The sequence below is a fragment of the Hippocampus guttulatus genome, chromosome 12 (genome assembly GCF_054856545.1).
Source record: "Hippocampus guttulatus isolate MCC_2025c chromosome 12, RoL_Hgut_1.0, whole genome shotgun sequence".
Taxonomy (NCBI): domain Eukaryota; kingdom Metazoa; phylum Chordata; class Actinopteri; order Syngnathiformes; family Syngnathidae; genus Hippocampus; species Hippocampus guttulatus.
Window position 1 is genome coordinate 15,295,782 of NC_141272.1, and position 24,054 is coordinate 15,319,835.

A 24,054-nucleotide genomic window follows, 5' to 3' on the forward strand; every position below is an offset into this window, starting at 1 on the left:
TCCAATACAATTCAATACTGTACGGCTTTATTTTTGGAACGCTTTCACATCAGCTGCAGCTGTAACAAAGGGCTTTACAGAAATTCATATACCAATAGAGCGCTGCTGGGGAATACTCCTTCTATTGGCGATATTTTAAAACATATTCTTATGTTTTGTAAACCTTTCAACTGGTTACAACTGCGTTTACATCAGTAGCATGAAAAGATCAATTTGTGACGGGGGCACCCAAGTGCGGGTGTCAGCGTGGCGTGGCAATGATCTGGTGTCGTCGCGGTGTGTTGGCGAAGCTGCTGTATTCCGGGGTCAGGTCCACGCTGTCCGGACCACCTGGGCAGGAAAAGCTAAAATGTTGCAGCAGCGTCACCAGGAAGATGAAACGTTCCATGCGAGCTAGAGACTCCCTGACGCAAGATCGTTTTCCTGGCAGAAGACACGCACGCACGCACACACACACGCACACACACACACACACACACACACACAGGATTTAGCAAAGCAGCCCCACAACATAAGACTCCGCTCTGTTTCATGCTTTCTGACAAGTGGCAACACATTGCAGTCTAGAATACCTTGACGGTCTTTCGATTTCATTGTTTTCCTGCACTGACTTAAGATACTTGTGCCCAATGCAGCAAAGACACTGAAATTTTATTTCACTCTGCACAGCCTCTTCCAAACACAGCAAAACAGTCCCAGAACAAAACTGAGACTGCCCCATGATTCAAGTTTTCTGGCACCAGTCAGAACATTTTGGCCCAGGTTGCCTTGATAGTCTTGAGATTTCATTGTAGCCTGCACAGAATGAAAACACATGCACAAAATAGCCCAAGACCACAACTAAGAGTCCATCGTGTTTAATTATTTCTGACTCAAGACACATTCTGATCCAGAATTCCACAAATAGTCTTGAAATTTCATTGTCATCTTAATGTTTCTGTCACTGGACAGCACATTTCAGTCCAAAGAGCCTTAAGACTCAAGATACCCTGCGCTGGATGTAACAACGCAACACTAGATTTTACACCCTGCGCAAGACATTTTGATTTTGAATGCCAAGATAGTCTTAAGATTTCATTGTTGCCTTTTAACGTTTCGGTCACAGGACAGCACATTTACGTCCAGAATGCCCTTATAGTCTTGATATTTCATTGTGGGCTGCACAGAGACACATGACACCCTGTGCCAGTTGCACATACCTGCTGCAAAAGGCATGAACGCCAGGTTCTTCTTAAAGTTGCCGTTGTGATCCAGGAAGTGTTGGGGATTGAAGGAATGAGGCTCAGCCCACTGCGTTTCATCTTTCAGCACGGAGTGCAACAGGGGCAGGATGATGGTATTCTGTTGAAGACTGACATTCAGACATGAAAAACCAAACCAGCACATGAGGACAGCGCAATGAGGACTACCTTGGGAATGATGTAACCTCGGAAGGAGATGTCACGCAGCGCGTAGTGCGGTACGCTGAACGGGACAATGTCCAGGAAGCGCTGCACCTCGTGGATGACGGCGTCCGTGAAGGGCATGGACTTCCTGTCCTCCATGTTGACGCAGCGGTCTCGTCCAAGTACTGCGTCGATCTCCCGCTGCATTTTCTCTGCACAAAACAGCGTCCGCCAATAATGTTAGCCAGATAAGGCAACTTTACTTTAACCTCATAAGAAATACAAAACTTATCACCAAAGAATACCTGTTGATTGCAATGATGTAATCTGAAAAGGTTGAGTGCAGGCATCTGATTTCTTCTAAAATGTAGAATTTAAGAAGTCTTTTGGATCAAAGGTGAAATGCCTTCCAGAACTAAGAAGACTTCAGCTGGCTCCGTTCAACTTTTTACAGATCATATTTTTTAGTTCTTAGGTCCTAGCCATGTGTCTTTGTCCTTGTAGGAGCTTGGACCTTGTACTCCCGGATGTTTGGGTTAGGGGTTAGGATTAAATTTAGGATTAGGATTAATGGTTTGGGTTAGGTCTTCGGATTAGCGTTAGGGTTGGGTTAGGGTTTTTTTAGGGCTAGGAGATTAGGAGTTAGGGTTAGGGGTGACGGTTCGGGTTAGGATTAGGGTTTGGCGTTAGCGTTAGAGGTTAGGGTTAGGGGGTTAGGTTTACGGTTAGGGGTTAGGGTTAATGTTAGAATTAGTGTTGGGGTTAGTGTTTAGGGTTAGGGGTTAGGGTTCGGGAGGTTAGGGTTAAGTTTCAGCACTTTTTGCACAACTGGCTGTTCTCTAACCACGTGCCGAATGTGTGATTCAGAAATCCTACTAAGAACTATTTCATAGACTGAAAAGTGACGATGTGATGGAAGGTAGAATTTTGAAAAATGTATTTTATAGGTTGAATGATGCATCAAAGCTTCTCAGTGTTGGGACAAATGAATGTATTGGAAGTTGAGAATTTAACAGAAAGCTAAGCCTCATCAGTATGTGAATTTGGACTATCAAGGGGAAGCTTTTTTTTCAGGTTAGAAAAAGTCAACCATTTTTCCAGTGATGCATCAATGGTTACTGAAATTTTGTCGTTGTTGTTGTTAATGATACACTGAAATGTCACTCACAAGGCCAAGAGGGCTGGCCAAAAACGGTATCATTTCCGTAAGTATGGCAAGCAGCCGCAAGAGGTTGGCGTCCTCGTGGTCAAAGCGTTGGCCAAACACCAGGCAGCAAACCACGTTGGACACAGTGCAGTTCAACAGAAATGAAGGATCGAAGGGGGCGGCTAGTGGGGGCGAGATAAGAGAAAAAGACCACGTTGATGGAAATGCATCATGGATTTCACACACTGAAGACATCATCAAAGGCAGCTAAGGGCTCTGTAGTATGTAAGGAGAGCAAAGTTTTCAACAATACAACATAATTTATTGCAATTCTTTTGGGACGACCCCAGCTGAAGAGGCACTGAGTTAGGTTGATAAAAAAAAGCACCTCTATAAGTCTCAATGCGGGCCCTCGTGTGTTGACTCTCCTCCTGGATCCACTCCTCCATCCCTTTGCGGCCCATTCCGAAATCTCGGAGTGTTGTCGGGGTGAAACGTCGCAGCTGACGCTAGCGCTCGCCGTTGGAGATGCCCAAACCTGACCGAAGAGAAACCAAAAGGTGGAAAAACTCCAATCACATCAAGATGAAACAAAAATGGCTGCAAATCAAGGCAAAATATCCATCCATTTTGCTGCCCACTGACAGAAACACGCCGCCGCCTGTCTTGTATGTTTGTTCGTGGAGCTGAAAGCAGCATGGGTGTTTCCACTGACAGTGTGTGTGGGTGTGTGAAAGCTAGCGGAATTATAGTCAGTTTGGCGGGTCCATACGCGGAGTTGCTGCTGGCCAGCTTGCACCCTGCTCAGTAGCTTGCATGCTTCCTTTCTGCTGTCTCCCGCAGGGTATTTAGATGCGAACATAGCATGGCGCATGTCTAAGTGCTGCTTTGCATTCGACCGTTTCATCGATGGTATTAGACACACCGCAGAACCTGTTCTCTCCACAAAGGCAAATCCTTCGGTCCATTCGTCCATACTCGTCATCTTTTTTTCTTTTCGCCATCTTATTCGTCGAAGTATTAGCTCTGATTCAAAAGGGGGCGTTTACATGTTTACCCAGCAATGGCCAACGAAGGCCACTATCATCCAATTAAAATTGCTCCTGCAGCCAACTGCAGCCCTTAACAGGACATGAGCTGTGAAAAATCGATGGATGGATTAAACAAGCGAGAATATTTTGTTTTATCTGCAAGCCAGATGCAATCATCAAAAGAGCCACACCTGGCTTGCGAGCCATAGGTTCCCGACCCCTGTTATAGACTGGAGTAGAAGTGCGAGCGACTTGGGTTGGACTCCACAGCACACAATGTGGTGCAGGATTCTGGTTAGCCGTCTAAACTTTAAACATTTTGTAGTTTTCGCAGGTAAAACAGCAACAGGCAGCTACCAGCGTGCTTTCACTGTATTTAACAGTTCAATAGATTGTCAATTAAGTGTATGTGAAATGTAGGTGAGTGTATGTAAAGCTCTTTGGTCAAGTACCATATGATGTAGTTATAATCAAATCAACCAATCGAATTGGATTTTTCATCTGTTGAACTACAATGTTTTTTTGTTTGTTTGTTTTTTAAGTGACTGAGGCGATGATGGAAGTGTGGTTAAAATACCATGACGGACAGACTGACTGCTGATTGGCTTGAAATAATGACTGACAAATGACAAAAGAAAGATCTGTAAAATGTTGTAATGGCCCACTTGTGACCGAACCAATATTTCATATTTTGAGGCCATTTTTTTCCCATCGCACTAAAGTAAACATTGAGGGCAGAACCCACCGTAGCCCCTGGTCACTTTGACGAGAATGGGTAAAGGCATTCTGCCGGCGAAGTCGTCGGCCTGGTCCACCAGAGCCTCTTTGACGGTCTCGTAACCCGCCAGGACCACGGTGCGCTGCCAGCCCAGGTACACTGTCATCACCGGGCCATGTGTTTCACTTAGCTGGAAAAAGAACAATGTTGCAAAACTAACGTTAAATCCTACAATATGGAGCTTCATAAAAACATTCAATTTTATAACATAATTATTTGCTGGCTCGCATATGGAATTTTGCATTGTTTATTGGCATGAAGCGAAATGGACTTTTAAGGGAAATGTATGTGGTTTGGTTAAATATTCATATAGTAATTCTCTTTGTTTTATGTTAATTTGACAGTAAACATCAATTTAGAGAGACACTAAAGAGCTTAAACACTGTTTTTTTTTTTTAAGAATTGCTCACATTGTTTGGAAAACAAATTTATTAAAGGGACTTTTTGTAGGGCAAAAGTCATATTTTCAAGAAATATTCTCATCTTTAAAAAGTAAAAAAAAAGATGAAAATGGTTTTTCAGGGGGAGCTAAAAAACATGCATGTGTATGAGAAGACAGCACAGTCTCATTTAGCTCTGTCATTTGATTTGAAAAATCTGATTTTCTAGGGGAAAAAAAGGTATTTCCATGCCTAGTCTCTTTTTTTCCACTCTGAAATGAAACTTAACAATTCGTCAAATTCAAATCGCAATCCAGATGAATTCAATTTTTTGTTTGCATTGTTGTTTTTCATTGTCAATAATTATCTAATTCATGACTTACTGACTTATGTTTCGTAAATTTTTTTTAAATTGTTGTACAGTAGTGACTTTGATAATAAATGGGAAGAGGACACAATCGCATAAAAAAAAAAAAAACCGCAAACGCAATATTGAGCATCTCGCAATTAGATGACTTTTCAAAATCGACCAGCCCGAGTTTGAAATGACAAGAAGTGTTAATGCATAATAGTTGTCGGTGCAAAAGCATCTCACCTTAAGGAGGCATTTATAAGGAACGTGTTTGTCAATTTGTGGCAGGTTTCCTACGCGAGGCAGTGCGAGCGGACCTGGAGGAAGCCCACCCTTCCCGCCGCTCTTGTTTTTGTCGAGAAGTAACCAGACCAGAGCCAGCAGGACCCCAAGCAGCAAGACGGTCATGGTAAGCTCCATGATGAAGGCTTGCGCACACAGCGGGAGACTTCCCAGGTGGGACGTGCAGGAGGAACCAGGTCGGGTTGATCGTATGACTCCCTTTGCACCTTTACCCCGCTTTTCACCGGCCAGAACAAACACAAGTCAAGTGTGACCTCAATAAACAGGACCAAAACAGACATTACCTTTCACTCACACTCCAGCTTCAAGTTCATCTGAGGTCAGAAAGATTAGCCTTGTCCATTCATTCATTAATTTATTTGATTGTATTTATTGTTTGATTGATTTGGCGGCACGCTGGGTGACTAGCGATTAGCATGTCCGCATCACAGTGCAGAGGTCGTGGGTTTGAATCCAGGCTTCCTGTGTGGCGTTTGCATGTTCTCCCCATGCCTGTGAGGGTTTTCTCCGGGTTCTACAGTTTCCTCTCACACTCCAAAAACATGCATGAGAAGTTGATGGAAGACTCTAAATCAGAGGCGTCGAACTCAGTTTCGTCACGGGCCACATTTTAGTTACCATTTTCCTTGGAGGGCCGTTACGAGTGAAACCATCAGTCAAGAATAAGAGTTTATTCACCGATTGTTTAAGTTACTGTAATGAGAAGTTTGGTCACAGAAAACGCTTACAGTATCAATCTTATCTATTACAAATGAGGATTTGAAGTGTTGGTAGAGATTTTAACAAGCATCATGAAAGTTGCCATCTTTGATTTGCTTTCGCGGGCCACATAGAATGATGTGGCGGGCCAGATCTGGCCCCCGGGCCTTGGGTTTGACACCAATGCTCCAAATCGTCCCTAGGTGTGAGTGTGATCGCGAATGGTTGTTCGTCTATGTGTGCCCTGCGGTTGGCTGGCAACCATTTCAGGGTGTCTCCCGCCTACTGCCCAAAGACAACTGGGAAGGCTCCTCTAGGATGCCCGTGACCCATGTGAGGATAAACGGATTAGAAAAGGGATGGATGGATGGATATTTTAATAACAACGTTTATCGTTACAACTTTTTTCACTCGAAAATAGCGTACTTTTTACTTACTATGGCGTTCAGGGGTACCCATGGCAGTTACAATCCTGTATGTTGAATTAGCTTTAAGATTAAGAGGTGGTCATTGATCAAATTCCTTCCCTGGACCCAAAAGAACCCCCGCTTTAATGTACTGCCCACACAAGCATCTTTTAAAAGGCAAACCCCCCGCAGTCAAATGCGTCAAAGTCGGAGTCGCCCTCAAAGTCGAAGCTGTTGAAGTGGGTGTCAGAGTCCACGTCCTGGTCGCAGGCATGAAAGGAACCCCCGGCGGGCATTTCTGAGAAGCCTCCCGAGCCAGCATGGACCATCTCGGACGCCCTGCCCGCCAACGGCGAGCAGGAGTTGAGGTAGCCCAGGGCCGAGGAGGCCGCCGCCCCGCCCATCAGGAGGCACACTGCCCTCACCGCCCGGGCGTCGCTGCTGTTGCCGTGGCGAAGACAATCCGATACCCGGTGAGGGGGGGTCACCGAGACGCTACGCAGGGGCCGCCGAGGTCCGGCGACTAATGGAAAAGTGAGAAGAGTCATTGTATCATATTCTTGAGGATGTCATGAAAATGTTATTTATCCACAAAAAAAGTATAAATTGAAAATCTAATTTCACCCATCTTTCTATTCTACACTAATTGGATCAGTTGTCTTGTCAATTTTTTCCTGCAAATGCCCAAAGTAACCCAAAAATCGCAACTTTGCAGAAAGAGAGACTTTTCTGTGTGTCTCGTCATGATAGGCATGCGTCGCACATTTATTTTTGACTACTGAATACGCTAAGTTTCTTGTAAAACACTAATTGAAGCCATCAGATGTCCAAAATTGCCATAAAAGAGCAGCAAGACGTTCCTGTTCGTTTGCGGGCACGACGGGTTCGTGAAACCTTTTTGTGCGTCTCAATGTGATTGACATGTTTTTCCACGTTTGTTTTAATTGCTGATGGAGTTTTATGCAAAGCCAAGAAATGTTCAAAATTGCCACTTTGTAGCAGTTTCAGTTCATTTTGGGCATGGGTTCGTCCGTGTCTGGTTCCAAAAGACGTGCCTTGCGAATTTCATTTTGATTGGTGATACACTTTTTTAATGTTATTCCCATGAAAGTACAAAGCCTGTAAATGTCCACAAACTGACCCTGACTCTGACTTCTCTCTCTCAGTGAGCCGCCCCTCTCTGAGACGTGTGCTGACGGCAGTGGGGTACCCTCGCTCGGCCGGGGCGAGCCGGGGTCCTTGTCGCTGCCGGAGTCGGGCAGTGGGTCCCTGTCGGTGATGCAGCGGGTGATGCTGCGCTGCCTCTGCAGGTAGGTGGGAGACATGACACCCTGGAAACAGATTCACACAGCCACAGTTCGTAAAAGTAGAACATGTCAGTACGACATCAAGAAAGAACACTCACCTCTCTCACTTTCGTAATCAGCTTCAGCCACAGACTGCGAAAGGGAAAAATCACAAGTCATTCTATATGAACTATATGCTTGGATGCATATTTTTCTCATTTCAGTATGTTTTATATTTAATACAGAGCAGTGATGATGGCAGTTTCCTGCTCAGGGAAGTCTGCCTAGCAACAGGTGTGAGTTATGACAACTTATATAGATAGATATCCTTTATTTGTCCCACACTGGGGAAATTTACAGCCTCCAGCAGCAAGAATATAGGCTGTCCATAGTTGTGACTGGTTGTGGTCTATATGTGTTAACTGCTTCCCGCAATAGAAAATTGACAAACACACATTGCAGCGAGACCTACGTGCAGTCGTCTGGGTTGTCGGCGAGCATGAGCAGGAACTTGTTCTGCTGCAGGATGAGGGCGAAGCAGCAGTCCCTGCGGCCCCCCGCTGGCAGCCTGGGCAGGTCCAGGATCTCGCGGCCCTCCACGATCATCTCGCAATGGCTCTGCAAGTCCACCACCTGGTCGGGTGGGGACTCGCCGTCGCGGCACACCAGCAGGCTTCCCTCTAAGCTTAGAACCACGTACTTGTCCTTCCACTGCTTGAACATGAAGCCCCCTGCCAAAGGAATGGGAACAGACTGTGAGTGGCTTCTTTTCGATCTTTTTTTGCTCCAGAAATATTGACACTTTTTTAATACACAAATTGGTGCCCTGTATTTTTGCACTGAACATCATTTAAAAATAAGCAGTTTGTGAAACACGATTTCATGCTGCAAGCTGTGTCTTCCGGTGTTCCCCCCTTAGCCCCCGGGAGGCAGTATGATACAGTCAAGCAGACAAAGGAAGTAAAGTAGTACGATACTGAAAAATATTCGTCCATATTTTTCCAGAAGATAAACAATATGTGCATGTGACTACAGTATTGTTTTAATAGCTGTTTAGAACCATTTGTGTTTACATATCTGTTGCTTTCAGTGTTGTAAAATCATGTCTCACAATGCTAGCCGTGCATGTCAATGGCGTTTTCCATTCACGTTAGCATTAAGCTATCAAGTCCCACAATGACTTTGTAGGTGACTCAGTAGGATGCTGTTTTATGTTTAGTTTGACTATAAACTGTTTTGTTATGAATTATAAAATATTTGCGAAAAAAGCTGCTTTTTGTGAAGTGAGTTGAACACAACATATTTTAAGATTTTATTTATTTTTTGCTTATTCATGTTTTTAAGAACATAGTTGATGATATAAGAACAGTATTTTGGGAGGTATTTTTTTCAGAAAGACTTGCAGTGTCTCAAGGTTAAAGTCAGATATTTTAAGAAAATGCAGGAGTTGTATTTCTTGTCCTGTGATGTTTAGAAGCATGCATACCTAATGATGTTGTCAGGGGGCCTTAAACCTTTTGGCTGGAGGAACCCCTTACTGTATACCGTTAAAAAAAAAAAAAGCTTATTTCCAAGGGCAAAAAAGTAATATTAAAAACAAAATTTAAACTACAACTCATGGATGCCATGCGTCCCGCTAAACAAGTTTGAGAGCCACCATCCTGATTGTGTGTATACATGCCCATTTCTCAATAACTCTGGCATGACTAAGACTCTGACAACACAATGCTGTCCGTTTCCAGGACAGGACACACGTGACAACATCAGACTGCGAGCGTTCCAGTCAGCTGTTCATCCTGTAATAACCATGATGATAAAGATCTGCTCTACTTCTCTACATGGAGGCTTAAACGTGAAAGGGATTTGACAAAGAGAGAGAGAGAGGACAGACAGAAAGGTTTGATTTGACAGCATGTTGACAAACTTATTCGGATACACTTCACCATCAATGTTTGGAAATATATCAACTATTTTTGACCATGTCGTGTTGGAATGTCCATTATACAAGGTGTCCAAAAAGGCTCTTTAAAATAAAATAAATAAAAAATATTGTATTACAAGAGCAACATGCGACATGAACATCTCAAAAGGTCAGAGGTCACTCCTCATATTCAAAATAAAAGCATCCTTTTGTTTTGTTTTATTCTCCTTTTAAAAATGTCTAGCCTGTATTACTGATTAACTGATTGCTGTGGCCGAGGGCTCCATCAGAAGGTCATAAACACTGTTAGATGGAAGGTATATGTTGACAGTAAATAAGGGGGGAAAAAAATCTTCTTTCTGCTCAAAAATAAATTAATATCCATATTTGTTAAACCAAAAAATCACATGTGTTTATTTCTCTGCTTTTGTAATCAATGTTGAATTGCACCAAAAAAAGAAGACTTTATGGACACCCTCTATGTCTTTTCAAAATAGATTGAGTTTGTTCTTGTAATGTTCCCATTCTGATGGAATGATGAGATTAGTCAGTGTGGGGCAGAAATTTCCAGAGTCAGAATCATTCTGTGAACGCTGGCGCGTTTTGGCTGCCGCTGCTCAACCCGTATTGTTTTGTGTTTTTTGTTATTGTAAAGTGTCCTTGGGTGTCTTGAAAGGCGCTTATAAATAAAATCTATTATTATTATTATTATTATTAAAAAAAAAAAAAAGTTAAAAAAATCTACCAAGGGAGTGACCGCAGAGAGAGACATTTTTCCCTCTGTTTATTACCACTCACAGTTGCAGTTTTCTGTTAAATTAAACATTAAACAAAAAAATACACTTATTGTATATTAAGCAAACATATAGGTTAGCCATTCAGTCCCCTAGCTTAATGCTACAGGTAATGCTGAATATGATCTGTGTTGCTGTGCTGTAACCCTTAAAGCAACAGATTGCACCCAATGATTTGCAACACATGGCTACAGACAATGTAACACTTGTAGTCATAAATTCTTTATCCTCTGAGAAGAATGACTAATATTAGTGCCGCACTAATGAGCTGAGAGGAGTTGAGGTGTCTCAATGGACAGTATATCCATTTGTCCGTCTTGTACTACCCTCTGGTGGCCATGAGGCCCACGCCAGAAAGAAAAGCACACTGGCCATTCAATTGATGCAGTGTGACAAAAAAAGGAAATGTAATTGAATTACTACTACTACTGCATTAATGCACTGCTATATGTCCTTCTTAAAATTCACATTACAACATTTTTGTTATTTTTCTGGAGATGGATTGAACAGATTAATGGCATTTCCATTCATTTCAATGGAAAAAGATTTGAGATGTATTTTTTAAGTGATGACCATGGCCAGAGAACGAGAGAACAAACTGGGCACGGTTGTAACTTGTGGACAATAAAACTATGAAGGCATTTTATAGATCTAGTATCTGTTGCACGCTTTAGTCAGCAGAGTATTGCGTGCCAGATGCCAACATCCAATCAATAAGATAGTATAAATGAAGGAAACCGGAATAGATGGATTTTAAGAGATTTATCTTTGTACTGGTATGTGTGCAAATGTTAGACTCCATTGAAGTCACCAACAGGCATTTTATCACTTTATCATGATATTGACCATCCAAGACCTCTAAAATGGAGCAACATTGCAAGACACATTGTTTGGCAGAAACACACAGATCAGACTATATCCGGTACAGAACTGACCGATGTGACCGCTAAACGTACTCAAATATGACATTAAGATATTGAATTGCAAGCTCTAAGACTGTGCAGGATTGTGGGCTGAATGTTCGCCGAGCAGCCTACCGTATTTCCTGAGGTAGCCCCGGTGAACGCCGCCAACTGTGGTCATGGCTGCTCCAAAATACACAAATGAAGGCCAGAACATGGGATGTTGGAAAAGAGGATAAAAGAGAGCAAGAGTGAGAGGGAGGGTGACAGAGAGCAAGAGCGAATAATCCCCACGATTGAGGCCCTGCTTTTTACTCCCGATGCTCGGAGTGAGACTATGTCCACAATCATCCTGCCACCCCGGCAGATTAAAACAAGGATTATCAAGCGGACCACAGCTGCAGGCCAGGGCCAGTCACCATCAGAAATAAAAATCAATCTCTCTCTCTCTCTCTCTCTGTCTCTGTCTCTGTCTCTCTCTCTGTCTCTGTCTCTGTCTCTCTCTCTGTCTCTCTCTCTGTCTGTCTCTCTCTCTCTCTGTCTCTCTCTCTCTCTCTCTCTCTCTCTCTCTCTATATATATATATATATATATATATATTTATATATATATATCTCTGTCTCTGTCTCTTTCTCTATAGATAGCTAGATAGATAAATATGTTAAGTTTGGGCGAGTACCGGTATCAGATCGCTGCCTGGCCTTATTTCAAGGTATCGGAAGTTGTCACAGTGGCCGATACTGGCCCTCTTGTGGCCAATTTACTATTGACAACTAAAAGCATACATGTTTGACTGATGCCCAATGAGATGACAATTGTGTAAGGATATGTACACAAGGAGAAAAAGATAACAGAAATTACCACTAATTTCATACAATGTATCGGTCTTTAAAATTATCTGTCATTGTTGTTTTGTTTTTTTAAGGTATCATAAGTATGAGTGGTATTGGTTCTTGGCATCTACTGGTCTTGAATACTACTGACTACTGTTTGTTGTTTGTTTGCAACGGCCTTCACCCTGGGCGGGTTGAACCGGCTTCTTCCTTGGCGCGCACGACATCTCTGATCATGGCGGCCCAAGCGCGGCGATCCTGTGCCAGGTCAACCGACAGCTTCAGCCAGTCCTGGTTCCACCATCTCAGACCCACCACCTGGGGGCCGGAAAGGTACGCGAGGTCTTCTTTCATCGTGGTGGCCCAGGTCTTGACTTGTCCACCACGCCGCTTGCGCCAGGCTGGCAAAGGAGCAGGAAGGAGAACGTCCCTGATCAACTCGCCCTCCTGGTGGCGTGCCGCATGCCCGAACCAACGGAGTCGGCGTTGCAGGAGACACGCTGGTAAGGGGCGAAGGTACAGGCAGCGATGAAGGTCAGCAGTGGGGACCCGGTCCGATCGGCGGCGGCAGAGAATACGGCGGACGCAATCGTTATCAAAGACTTCCAGCTTGCACTGGTCAGCCACTCTCATAGGCCAGGTCTCACAGCCATAAAGCAGGATGGTCCGCACGATTGCCTGGTAGACACGCCCCTTTGTCACCGCCGAGATCTTGCGCCGACCCCACAGATGGCGTTGTAGGCGCACAAAGGCGGATCTGGCGGCCCCGATGCGGTTCACTGACTACTGCTATTCAAGAATGGAGTACTGATATCCTCTTGGTCTGAAAAAAAAAGTGGTATGAAACATCCTATTGTATCCCTATTTTTATCCCAAACCGTTTTTGAAATAGATTAAATATGCTATACCATTGTGGCAAAACCCAGAAATTCTCATGTGACATGTTACTCCTGTGCCAAGTGCTTTTGCCCCCCCCCCCCCCCCCTCTTGTTGCTGCTTGCAAAAGTCACATATGGAGATGATCTTCTGTTTTTATGTGTGAATAATGACCAGTGATGTGTCCGAGGGGCGGTCCTTGGTCCTCGGCCTAGGCCTCGGAGGTCAAGTCCTTGGCCTTTGGCCTTGGGTTGCCGGTCATCGGATACAACGAGGGATTAGAGCCCCTAATCCTTCGTCCACAGGTATAAAGTGGGCCAGAGGACCGCAATAATCACAAAGAAATCAAACAAAATCCATCCAGGGAAACCGACATTGATAACTTTGTCTGGCGCTTTAAGAGGTGCGGGGCTGTCACTGACAGTCAGTACAACGTGTAAAGAGCGGCATCACAGTTAGTTTCAATCACGGTTTGTTCCGTTCGCGATCGGCATCTTAAATAGCGTGTAAAGCCTGTAACAGTGGTGTCTTTTATTTAGTTATTTTTGCACAGTCGTCACGTTTGTGCGGTCGCACTAGAATGTTTGTTTCAACCAAGTAATTTGCGTTACAGCTGAAGTCAATAATGTCGGCACTTCACTTTCGGGTTTGGCCGTTGGGATTTGGAGTCCTTTTGCTCGATTCCAGTTTAGTCCGTTTGCTGAATGCTTTCTCATGTTTGGAAAAATGAGAAAGTTTAGTTTAAAATCATGGTTGATTTAATTATTTATTATTATTGTGAAGTTGAAGGTATTAAATTAATTAATGTAGTATTAGTGGGAGTGGTGATAATAGTAGTACTCAGAGAATGTTTAGAGATTCAGCCATTTCGTTACCTCTGCGTCCCGCGTCCTAGATGCATAATTTTCCCACGGGACGCACAGTTCCAAATAATGTGCGTTTTTGGGACGCAAGGAAATTTCTCAGTCAAAAAGAATAAACAAACAAAAAAAAACTATGACAAGCCTGAGGATTTCACAGTAACAATCGTTACCGGTAGCATGTCGTTTCCGTGGCGTCATTTTAACGGTACCGAAAAATAGTTTAACCATAAAGTCATCGCACACGAGTTGACTGTGGGATCAACGCGATTTCACTGTGCCTGTATGTGTGTTTGTGGTGTGGTGTGTGAGTGTCTTTCTTCCAATTTACTTTCGTTTTGTTTTTCTTTTCAGTGTTGGGGGGGGGGGGGTGCAACAGATAACGTTATGTGCGCATGCGAGTTGCTACCCAGTCAGCAAAGGCATCTGGCCCGGATTCGGCATGAAGCTGGCACAGCTGGCCTTGAGTCGGCACTGGCATAATGCATGTGGGCCGAACACGGCCCAGGAGTGGCAAAGGAGGCACTGGCTTGACTGGCAAACCAGATGAGGGCCAGTTGTGGAGTGAAGTATTTGGGCCAGAAATCAACTTACAACTCCGGCCCGTATATGGCCAGGGTTCAATTAAGCCCGCAGGATAATTAAAAAATGCATAAAAGACACAGAATTAATATTTTTAATACGATGCAATTCATTGAGTATCCGCTAGGGGTCACTGTTTTGACCAGAGAAGAAGACAACAGCTCAGTCCGTTACTGAGACAGACTCATGACAGCAGAAGCTATCAATAGCACTCTCCTTAGTTTGTAAGGTGTAGGCAGGGATTACATTTAGATTTTATATGTAAATGGTTTAAAACTTCCTTTCTTTATAAATCTTGTTTAATCATAAAGTGCATTACTATATTTTTCAATACCAATTACGTTTTTAGCCCAAAAAAAAAACCCGGCCATGTATAGTAAGGCGTTTTTAGCCGAGAAAAACGACCATGTATAGAAAGGCGTTTTTAGCTGAAAAAACGACCATGTGTATGTAGTAACGCGTCTTTAGACGAAAAAAGAACGACCATGTGTAGTAGGGTGTTTTTAGCCGAAATAAAATCGACCATAGATATAGTAATGCGTTTTTAGCCGAAAAAAACCCCAAACATGTATAGTAAGGTGTTTTTAGCCAAAAAAACCCCCAGACCATGTATAGTTTGGCGTTTTTAGACCAAAAAAACTACAATGTATAGTAGGGCGTTTTTCGGCCAAAAAAAACCAACCATGTATCTAGTAAGGTGTTTTTCGCCGAAAAACCCCCCAACCATGTGTAGTCATCCGTTTTTAGACAAAAAAAACGACCATAGATAGTGAGGCCTTTTTAGCCGAAAAAAAACGACCATGTAAGGCGTTTTTCGCCGAAAAAAAAAAACGACCATGTAGAGTAAGGCGTTTTTAGCCGAAAAAATACGACCATGTATATGAAGGCGTTTTTAGCCGAAAAAAAACCGACCATGTAGAGTAAGGCGTTTTTAGCCGAAAAAATACGACCATCTATATGAAGGTGTTTTGAGCCGAAAAAAAAATGACGATGTATAGTAAGGCGTTTTTCGACGAAAAAAACGACCATTTATAGTAAGGTGTTTTGAGCCGAAAAAAACTACCATGAAGAGTAAGGTGTTTTTAGCCGAAAGAAAACCGATTATAGTAAGGCGTTTTTAGACGGAAAAAAAACAACCATGTATCTAGTAAGGCGTTTTTTGCCGGAAAAAACCAACCATGTCTAGTAATTCGTTTTTAGACCAAAAAAACCACCATGGATAGTAAGGCGTTTTTAGCCGGAAAAAAACGACCATGTACTGTATATAGTAAGGCGTTTTTAGCCGAAAAAAAACAACCATGTATTGTAAGGCGTTTTTAGACGAAAAAAACGACCATGTATAGTAAGGTGTTTTTAGCCGAGAAAAACGACCATGTATAGTAAGGCATTTTTGGCCGAAAATAAAAAACGACCATGTATAGTAAGGCGTTTTTAGCCGAAAAAACGACCATGTGTAGTAACACGTTTTTAGACGAAAAAAAAAACGACCATGTGTAGTAAGGTGTTTTTAGCCGAATAAAAAATTGACCATAGATATAGTAATGCGTTTTTAGCCGAAAAATACCCCAAGCATGTATAGTAAGGTGTTTTTAGCCGGAAAAAAACCCCGACCATGTATAGTAAGGCGTTTTTAGACGAAAAGAAATGACAATGTATAGTAGGGCGTTTTTCGACCCAAAAAAGATCATGTATAAATAAGCCGTTTTTGGCCGAAAAAAACGACCATGTTTAGTAAGGCGTTTTTAGCCGAAAAAAACGACCGTTGTATAGTAAGGCGTTTTTAGACGAAAAAAAACCCAACCATGTATCTAGTAAGGCGTTTTTCGCCGAAAACCCCCCCAACCATGTGTAGTAATCCGACAAAAAAAACCGACCATGGATAGTAAGGCCTTTTTAGCCGAAAAAAAAGACCATGTATAGTAAGACCTTTTTCGACGAAAAAAACGACCATGAATAGTAAGGCGTTTTAACTAAAAAAAACGACCATGTATAGTAAGGTGTTTTTAGCCCAAAAAAAACGACCATGTATATGAAGGCGTTTTGAGCCGAAAAAAAATGACGATGTATAGTAAAGCGTTTTTCGACGAAAAAAACCACCATTTATAGTAAAGCGTTTTTCGACGAAAAAAAACACCATTTATAGTAAGGCGTTTTTTGCCGGAAAAAAACCAACCATGTCTCGTAATTCGTTTTTAGACAAAAAAAACGACCATGTATTGTAAGGCGTTTTTAGAAGAAAAAAACGACCATGTATAGTAAGGTGTTTTTAGCCGAATAAAACGACCATGTATAGTAAGGCGTTTTTAGCCCAAAAAAAAAGACCATGTCTCGTAAGCCGTTTTTAGCCGAAAAAAACGACCATGTATAGTAAGGCGTTTTTAGCCGAAAAAAACGACCATGTACAGGTATATAGTAAGGCTTTTTTGGATTAAAAAAAAAACGACCATGTGAAGTAAGAAATTTTTAGCCGAAAAAAACTCCCGACCATGTATAGTCAGGCGTTTTTAGCCGGAAAAAAAGGACCATAAATAGTAAGGCATTTTTAGCCGAAAAAAACAATCTTGTATAGTAAGGCATTTTTAACCCCAAAAAACGACCATATAGAGTAAGGCGTTTTTAGCCCAAAAAAAACGATCATGTATAGTAAGGCGTTTTTAGCCGAAAAAAACGACCACGTAGAGAAAGGCGTTTTTAGCCGAAAAAAACTACCATTTATACGAAGGCGTTTTTAGCCGATAATAAGCCAAAAAAACCAAACATGTATGTTAGGGCGTTTTTAGCCCCCCAAAAATGACCATGTATAGTAAGGCATTTTTGGTCAAAAAAAAAGGACCATGTATAATAAGGCGTTTTTGGTCGAAAAAAAACGACCATGTATAGTAAGGCGTTTTAGCCGAAAAAAACGACCATGTGTAGTAAGGCGTTTTTAGCCGATAGTAAGCCGAAAGAAACGACTACGTGTAGTAAGGCGTTTTCAGCCCAAAAAAAAACGACCATGTATGATAAGGCGTTTTTAGCCCAAAAAAACGACAATGTATAGTAAGGCGTTTTTAGCCCCCCAAAAAACCGACCATGTATAGGAAGGCGTTTTTAGCCCAAAAAAAGACCATGTAAAGTAAGGCGTTTTTAGACGAAAAAAACAACCATGGAAAGTAAGGCATTTTTAGCCCAAAAATTTGAACATTTATAGTAAGGCGTTTTTAGCCGAAAAAAAACTACCATGATAGGAAGGCGTTTTTAGCCAAAAAAAACGACCATGTATAGGCAGGCATTTTTAGCCCAAAAAAAAGACCATGTATAGTAAGGCATTGTTGGCCGAAAAAAAACGACCATGTATATATAGCAAGGCATTTTTAGCTCCAAAAAAACGACCATGTAAAGTAAGGAATTTTTAGCGTCAAAAACAAAAACGACAATTTATAGTAAGGCATTTTTTGCCCCAAAAAAACGACCATGTATAGGAAGGCATTTTTAGCCCCCAAAAAACGACCATGTATAGTAAGGCATTTTTGGCCGAAAAAACCCCGACCATGTACTGTATGTAAAATCGTTTTTAGCCGAAAAAAATGACCATGTATAGTAAGGCATTTTTGGCCGAAAAAAAATGACCATGTATAGTAGGGCGTTTTAGCCGTTTTTGTCAGCTTACTATCGGCTAAAAACGCCTTGGTATACATGGTCGTTTTTTTGGGGGCTAAAAATGCCTTACTATACATGGTCGTTTTTTGGGGGCTAAAAATGCCTTACTATACATGGTCGTTTTTTTCTGCTAAAAACGCCTTTACATGCATGGTTGGGGGTTTTTTCGGCCAAAAATGCCTTACTATATACATGGTCGTTTTTTTGGGGGCTAAAAATGCCTTACTATACATGGTCGTTTTTTTGGGGCAAAAAATGCCTTACTATACATGGTCGTTTTTTTTTTTTTGTCCAAAAATGCCTTACTATACATCAGGAGTGTCAAACTCATTTCATATTGTGGGCCGCATACGGCCTCGGTCGATGTCAAGTGGGCCAGACCATTAAAATTATACCATACTCTGCTATAAATAACCAAAATATGTCTTTCCTTTGTTTTGATGTAGCGACGCACAAGTACATGAGGAAAATGTTGAAATGTATCTACATTTCATTTACCTAACATTTCATAAAACACCTTAGATTTCCTTCGACAAATGTGCAATTTAATTTTATCATTCACATATATGCAGTGCAACTGATCCCACTGATTGTACAAAGGCACAAAACTTGAACAATTAGTATTTAAAAATATAGTCATGCATTTTAAGATTAAACAAGATTTATAAAGAAAGGATTTTTTTAAACCATTTACACATGTGCATATGAAATCTAAATGTAACCCCCACCTACACTTTACAAACGAAAGAGAAAACAATGACTAGCGGTTAATACATGAATTGCATCTTAATAAAAATATTCATTTTGTGTCTTTTATGCTTTTTTTTTCATTTTTAATTATCCCGCGGGCCTGATCGAACCCCCTCGGGGGCCGATTCCGGCCCGCGGGCCGTATGTTTGACACCCCCAATATACATGGTCGTTTTTGACGCAAAAAATTCCTTACTATACATGGTCGTTTTTTTGGGCTAAAAACGCCTTACTATACATGGTCATTTTTTTGGGCCAAAAATGCCTTACTATACATGGTCATTTTTTGGGGGACTAAAAACGCCTTACTATACATGGTCGTTTTTTTCAGCAAAAAATGCCTTACTATACATGGTCATTTTTTTCGGCCAAAAAGTCCTTATGATACATAGTCGTTTTTTTGGGGCTCAAAATGCCTTACTATACATGGTTGTGGTTTTTTTTCAGCTAAAAACGGCGTGATATACAGTACATGGTCGTTTTTTTTCCGGCCAAAAACGCCTTACTATACATCATCCTTTTTTTCCGGCTAAAACCGCCTTACTATACATGGTGGGGTTTTTTTGGGGGGTTTTCCTGTTGTGAAATGACAACACAGAGAGAATTAAGAGTATCATGACTTTTAATGTGTTGTGTTGATCTTATTTTTTTGAAAAAAAAAAAAAGTGTTTTATGCTGTCATTTATACATTTGAGTGGGATGCTGGGCTGGCTCCGTGGCCCACTGGTTAGTGCGTTGGAATGCGAATGCAGAGGTCCAGTGTTCAAATCCAGCTCCAGCCTGTCGCGCTTGCGTGTTCTCTTCTTGCTGACATGGGTGTTGTCCGTCCACCCTCCCATCCATTTTCTCATCCCCTTGTCCTCACAAGGGGGGATGCTGGAGCCTCCCTGTCTTCGGGCCATCGGCAGAGGGGAGGGGGCACCCTCACCCGGCTGACAGCCAATCAAGGTCATGGTCATCTTTTTCGGCTAAAAACGCCTTACGATCCAAGGTCGGGGGTTTTTTTCGGCTAAAAACTCCTTACTATACATGGTCATTTTTTTCGGCTAAAAACGCCTTACGATACATGGTCGTTTTTTTCGGCTAAAAACGCCGTACAATACATTGTCGTTTTTTTTCGCCAAAAACGCAAATGTCCTGCTTTGACTTAGATGGCTGATGACATTTCAGTCACAAAAGGACATTTCTACCAATTCAAGTGGAAGGGTTGTTGTCATTGGGTGCCAAACTTTGGCACTGTTGTGATTGAGATGGTCAGATGACATATCCCCTTTCTCCGACAGGAACTGGTGGCGAAAATCAAAGCCAAGACAGCTGCACAGGAGCAAGAAATGACAACACAGAGAGAATTAAGAGTATCATGACTTTTAATGTGTTGTGTTGATCTTTTCTTTTTTTTTTAAAAAAAGTGTTTTATGCTTTAATTTATATATTTGAGGGTGACGCTGGGCTGGCTCCGTGGACCACTGGTTAGTGCTTTGGAGTGCGAACGCAGAGGTCCAGGGTTCAAATCCAGCCTGTTGCGCTTGCGTGTTCTCTTCTTGTTGGCATGGGTGTTGTCTGTCCACCCTCCCATCCATTTTCTCATCCCCTTGTCGGGGGGGGGGTGTGCTGGAGCCTCCCCCGGCTGTCTTCGGGCCATCGGCAGAGGGGAGGGGGCACCCTCACCCGGCTGACAGCCAATCAAGGTCATGGTCATCTTTTTCGGCTAAAAACGCCTTACTATACATGGTCATTTTTTTCCGGCTAAAAACGCCTTACTATACCTGGTCGTTTTTTTCGGCTAAAAACGCCTTACTATACATGGTCATTTTTTTCGGCTAAAAGTGCCTTACTATCCAAGGTCGTGTTTTTTTCGGCTAAAAATGCCTTACTATATACATGGTCGTTTTTTTCGGCTAAAAACGGCTTAGTATACATGGTCATTTTTTTCGGCTAAAAGTGCCTTACTATAAATGGTCGGGTTTTTTTCGGCCAAAAATGCCTTACTATACATGGTCGTTTTTTTGGCGTAAAACGGCTTAGTATACATGGTCATTTTTTTCGGCTAAAAGTGCCTTACTATATATGGTCGGTTTTTTGGGCTAAAAACGCCTTAGTATACATCGTCGTTTTTTATTTTCTGCCAAAAATGCCTTACTATACATGGTCGTTTTTTTCGGGTTAAAACGCCTTACTATACATGGGCTTTTTTTTCCGGCTAAAAACGCCTTACTATACATGGTCTTTTTTTGGGGGTAGAAATGCCTTACTATACATGGTCATTTTTTTTTCCGGCTAAAAACCCCTTAATATACATGGTCGTTTTTTTTGGTTAAAAACGCCTTACTATACATGGTTGTTTTTTTTCATTGAAAAACGCCTGACTATACATGGTCGTTTTTTTCGGGTTAAAACGGCTTACTATATATGGTCGGGGTTTTTTTGGCTAAAAACGCCTTACTAAACATGGTCGTTTTTTTTCCTTGAAAAAAGCCTTACTATACATGGTCGTTTTTTTCAGCTAAAAACGGCTTACTATACATGGTCATTTTTTTCGGGTAAAAGCGCCTTACTCTACACAGTCGTTTTTTTCGTCTAAAAACGGCTCATCGTTCACTTCAAAGAGCGGGCTCTTTGCACCGGCTCGTTCGCGACCGACACATCACTTGTGAAAATGTCGGTGATTGAACAATCAGAGGTGCTGCCAAAAAGAACCCTTTCTGCACTGAAATACAATGATATTAATTTTGATTCCGTTTGTGCAATACAAACCGGATACTTCATACTTGACCATAAAGTTAATTTCAAACTTAGTACCTCAATTCAAAAACAAAATCTGACGTTGAAAAAAAACGTTGTTTTGTATTTGTAAGACTGAATATGAAAATAAACAGAATTCAATTTTCAGTGAGGATCAAATACAGTTTCAAAGAAAAAAAAGTCTATCGTTTCAAATTCAGATTGTACAATTCAGATTCAGTTATTCAATATGATTCAGAGTAAAATATACAAATCCATCCATAATCCGAGCCACTGACCTTCAATTCACGTAATTCAAATTCAGTATCAACTATTTAAAAGTTATTCACGTTTAGTTTTTGGTGGCAAATATTCCCCCCCGCAGTATCACACCTAGTTTAGTTTTGGTTGTAAAGTGTCCTAGACTGTCTTGAAAGACGCTTATAAATGAAATGTATTATTATTATTATAAGAAATTTCAGGAGTTATTTTTACTGACTATTCATTGTTCATGACATGTACAAATGTTTGTTTTCCTAACACACTGTCCATTGTTGTTTTCTTACAGTTCTTACAGCCGCTGTGAGACCTAACAGCCTAACATCTTGGGCCTCAGACCAGGAAATTGATATCACAATCAAAAGATGGCTACATCTCCTGATCGGGATGGTGACAGGAAGGAGAGCATGAGAAGAAAAGAGGACATGGAGAGCGCAACAATTTGATGGACAGAAAAATATCATTCAAGAGTAAGCTGCATTCCAATTTGGACTTTGTGTTCACTGTTAAATAAAGAAAAGTGCATTTTTCCAGTGTATGTGGAGTTATATGTGAGGTTCACAAATTATGACAATAAACATATTTTTATAACAGTCGTTTTTGAGAGTTTTTTTTTTTTTTGTGGGTCAAATATGGCTCAAGAAAGATGTGGCTTAGTTGAGGTGGAATTCAGGCTGATATCAGGAACCTGTTCTGGCCCAGCGTCGGGTCCGAATAGGGCCAGATATGGTTTTACAATGCGGCTCAGATCTGGGCCGAATGCGGCCCACATCATGGATGCCAGACGTGGACCGATCATACCCATCATTGAGGTATGTGGGCCGAGTGTACGTGCCGTGTCTGCCCCAGAGCTGGGCCAGACCAATTTTGCTGACTGGGTATTTTAGTCCGCAAACTGAGGAATTGCGCGGATGAAAGTTTGAGATGGCGGCGAAAAAAAACTCACAAAGGTCTACTAATTACGACATTTAAGAAAGGGGAATGCCAGTCTGATTTTTCGTATGAATCGTCCAAAGGGCGTACCACTAAACTCACCTGAAATGTATGCACAGAACACGAGAGCAAGATACGACGAGAGGCACGATTACGAGGCAAGTTGGTCATTAGATTTGTAGGCTAATCATTATAAAAAATATTATGAAACAGTATTGGTTATTCTATAATTTACTGGTTGTAGCATGGTAACCTTATGAATAAAACCTTTGTCACAAGGTGTAGTAATGCTAATGTTAACTGTTGGTAGAACTCATGATGACGTGTGTTAAATTCTTTTGTCAAATTGATCGTAGATTACACATGCATCGTCTTGGGAAGAGGATGTCAAGCCACATCAATACTTACCTGTATTAATGATTACCAGTCAATTAATCTTTGCAGTGTGAGATTGGAAAAAATACTCTGATGATGCCACATGAGTACACCAGTTTTTGATCCATTTATTTTTTGGAATAAACCTGGAGTACACAGCTGCTGATGTAATGTTCATTGTTAATGCATCGTTTTCAAACATTTACCCTTGAAACATTCTACTTTTGAGTGTCAGAACTCTTGATTATGAATATCAGTCAAAATAGAAAAATGGGTTCCCATGATGAACATTTACGGAACCCAACATTAGTTACCATGGTTTCCCATTGGGTAATCCGATGGAACCGAAAAACGGTTACCATGAATTTCCGAAATCCTCAGGCCTGCTACCGAATTATTTAAATTTTTGCAGCATTTGTTTATCATTGTATGGATATGTTGTTGTTTGTGTTATTATCACATGCGATTGAATAAGTAGACCATTTCAGCATTCGAAATTTGGGACTCTCAATCCATAATGGCACTCATACTTTTCTGATCAGCGAGTCCCTGGGACTCGCTGCCGGTAAACTGTAAAATTATCACCGAGAGATTACCGCTTTTTCTGCAGTCAGTGATTGACTTCTATGCAAAGTCATTTCTCAACTTGTGTTCGTCATGCCTGTTGAGTGTTGATTTACTTCATATTAAGAAACGACTGCACTAAAACATTAATTCATAAATGTATACCATATGATTTTATTTTTTTTTCTCAGTATAAATAACATGTACCCTGACTGTTCTACTCTTTGAATAAAAACACTTCATTCAAGCGTTAGGGAG

The 24,054-nt window shown here is 41.6% G+C and overlaps 1 protein-coding gene, 1 long non-coding RNA gene and 1 pseudogene across 3 annotated transcripts; 1 reads left to right on the forward strand and 2 right to left on the reverse strand.

Annotated features, from left to right (window-relative positions):
- Window positions 1-5: 5 nt before the first annotated feature.
- Window positions 6-5,569, reverse strand: LOC147197599 (cytochrome P450 2C5-like; annotated as a pseudogene). Its single transcript, XR_015102473.1, has 7 exons — window positions 5,317-5,569; window positions 4,309-4,471; window positions 2,921-3,070; window positions 2,554-2,714; window positions 1,497-1,597; window positions 1,200-1,351; window positions 6-423 (listed from the first exon to the last, which is right to left on the reverse strand). The product of XR_015102473.1 is annotated as a cytochrome P450 2C5-like (transcript).
- On the forward strand, window positions 5,336-13,136 carry LOC147197600 (uncharacterized). The gene is made up of 5 exons (XR_015102474.1): window positions 5,336-5,482; window positions 7,649-7,792; window positions 8,294-8,523; window positions 9,511-12,550; window positions 12,618-13,136. It is a non-coding gene; the product is annotated as an uncharacterized LOC147197600 (long non-coding RNA).
- LOC147197601 (uncharacterized) lies at window positions 6,033-11,663 on the reverse strand. The gene is made up of 5 exons (XM_086125536.1): window positions 11,521-11,663; window positions 8,241-8,499; window positions 7,888-7,921; window positions 7,624-7,813; window positions 6,033-7,005 (listed from the first exon to the last, which is right to left on the reverse strand). The coding sequence occupies exons 1-5, from the start codon at window positions 11,600-11,602 to the stop codon at window positions 6,653-6,655; spliced, it is 918 nt and encodes a 305-aa protein (XP_085981662.1). The 5' UTR covers window positions 11,603-11,663; the 3' UTR covers window positions 6,033-6,652.
- Window positions 13,137-24,054: the final 10,918 nt, after the last annotated feature.

Coding starts and splice junctions, on each gene's coding strand:
- LOC147197601 (XM_086125536.1), bottom strand. CDS start 11,602: ATGTTCTGGCCTTCATTTGTGTATTTTGGAGCAGCCATGACCACAGTT. Junction 7,922..8,240: donor GACAACCCAGACGACTGCAC/GTAGGTCTCGCT, acceptor TCCCTTTCGCAG/TCTGTGGCTGAAGCTGATTA. Junction 7,814..7,887: donor TGATTACGAAAGTGAGAGAG/GTGAGTGTTCTT, acceptor ATCTGTTTCCAG/GGTGTCATGTCTCCCACCTA.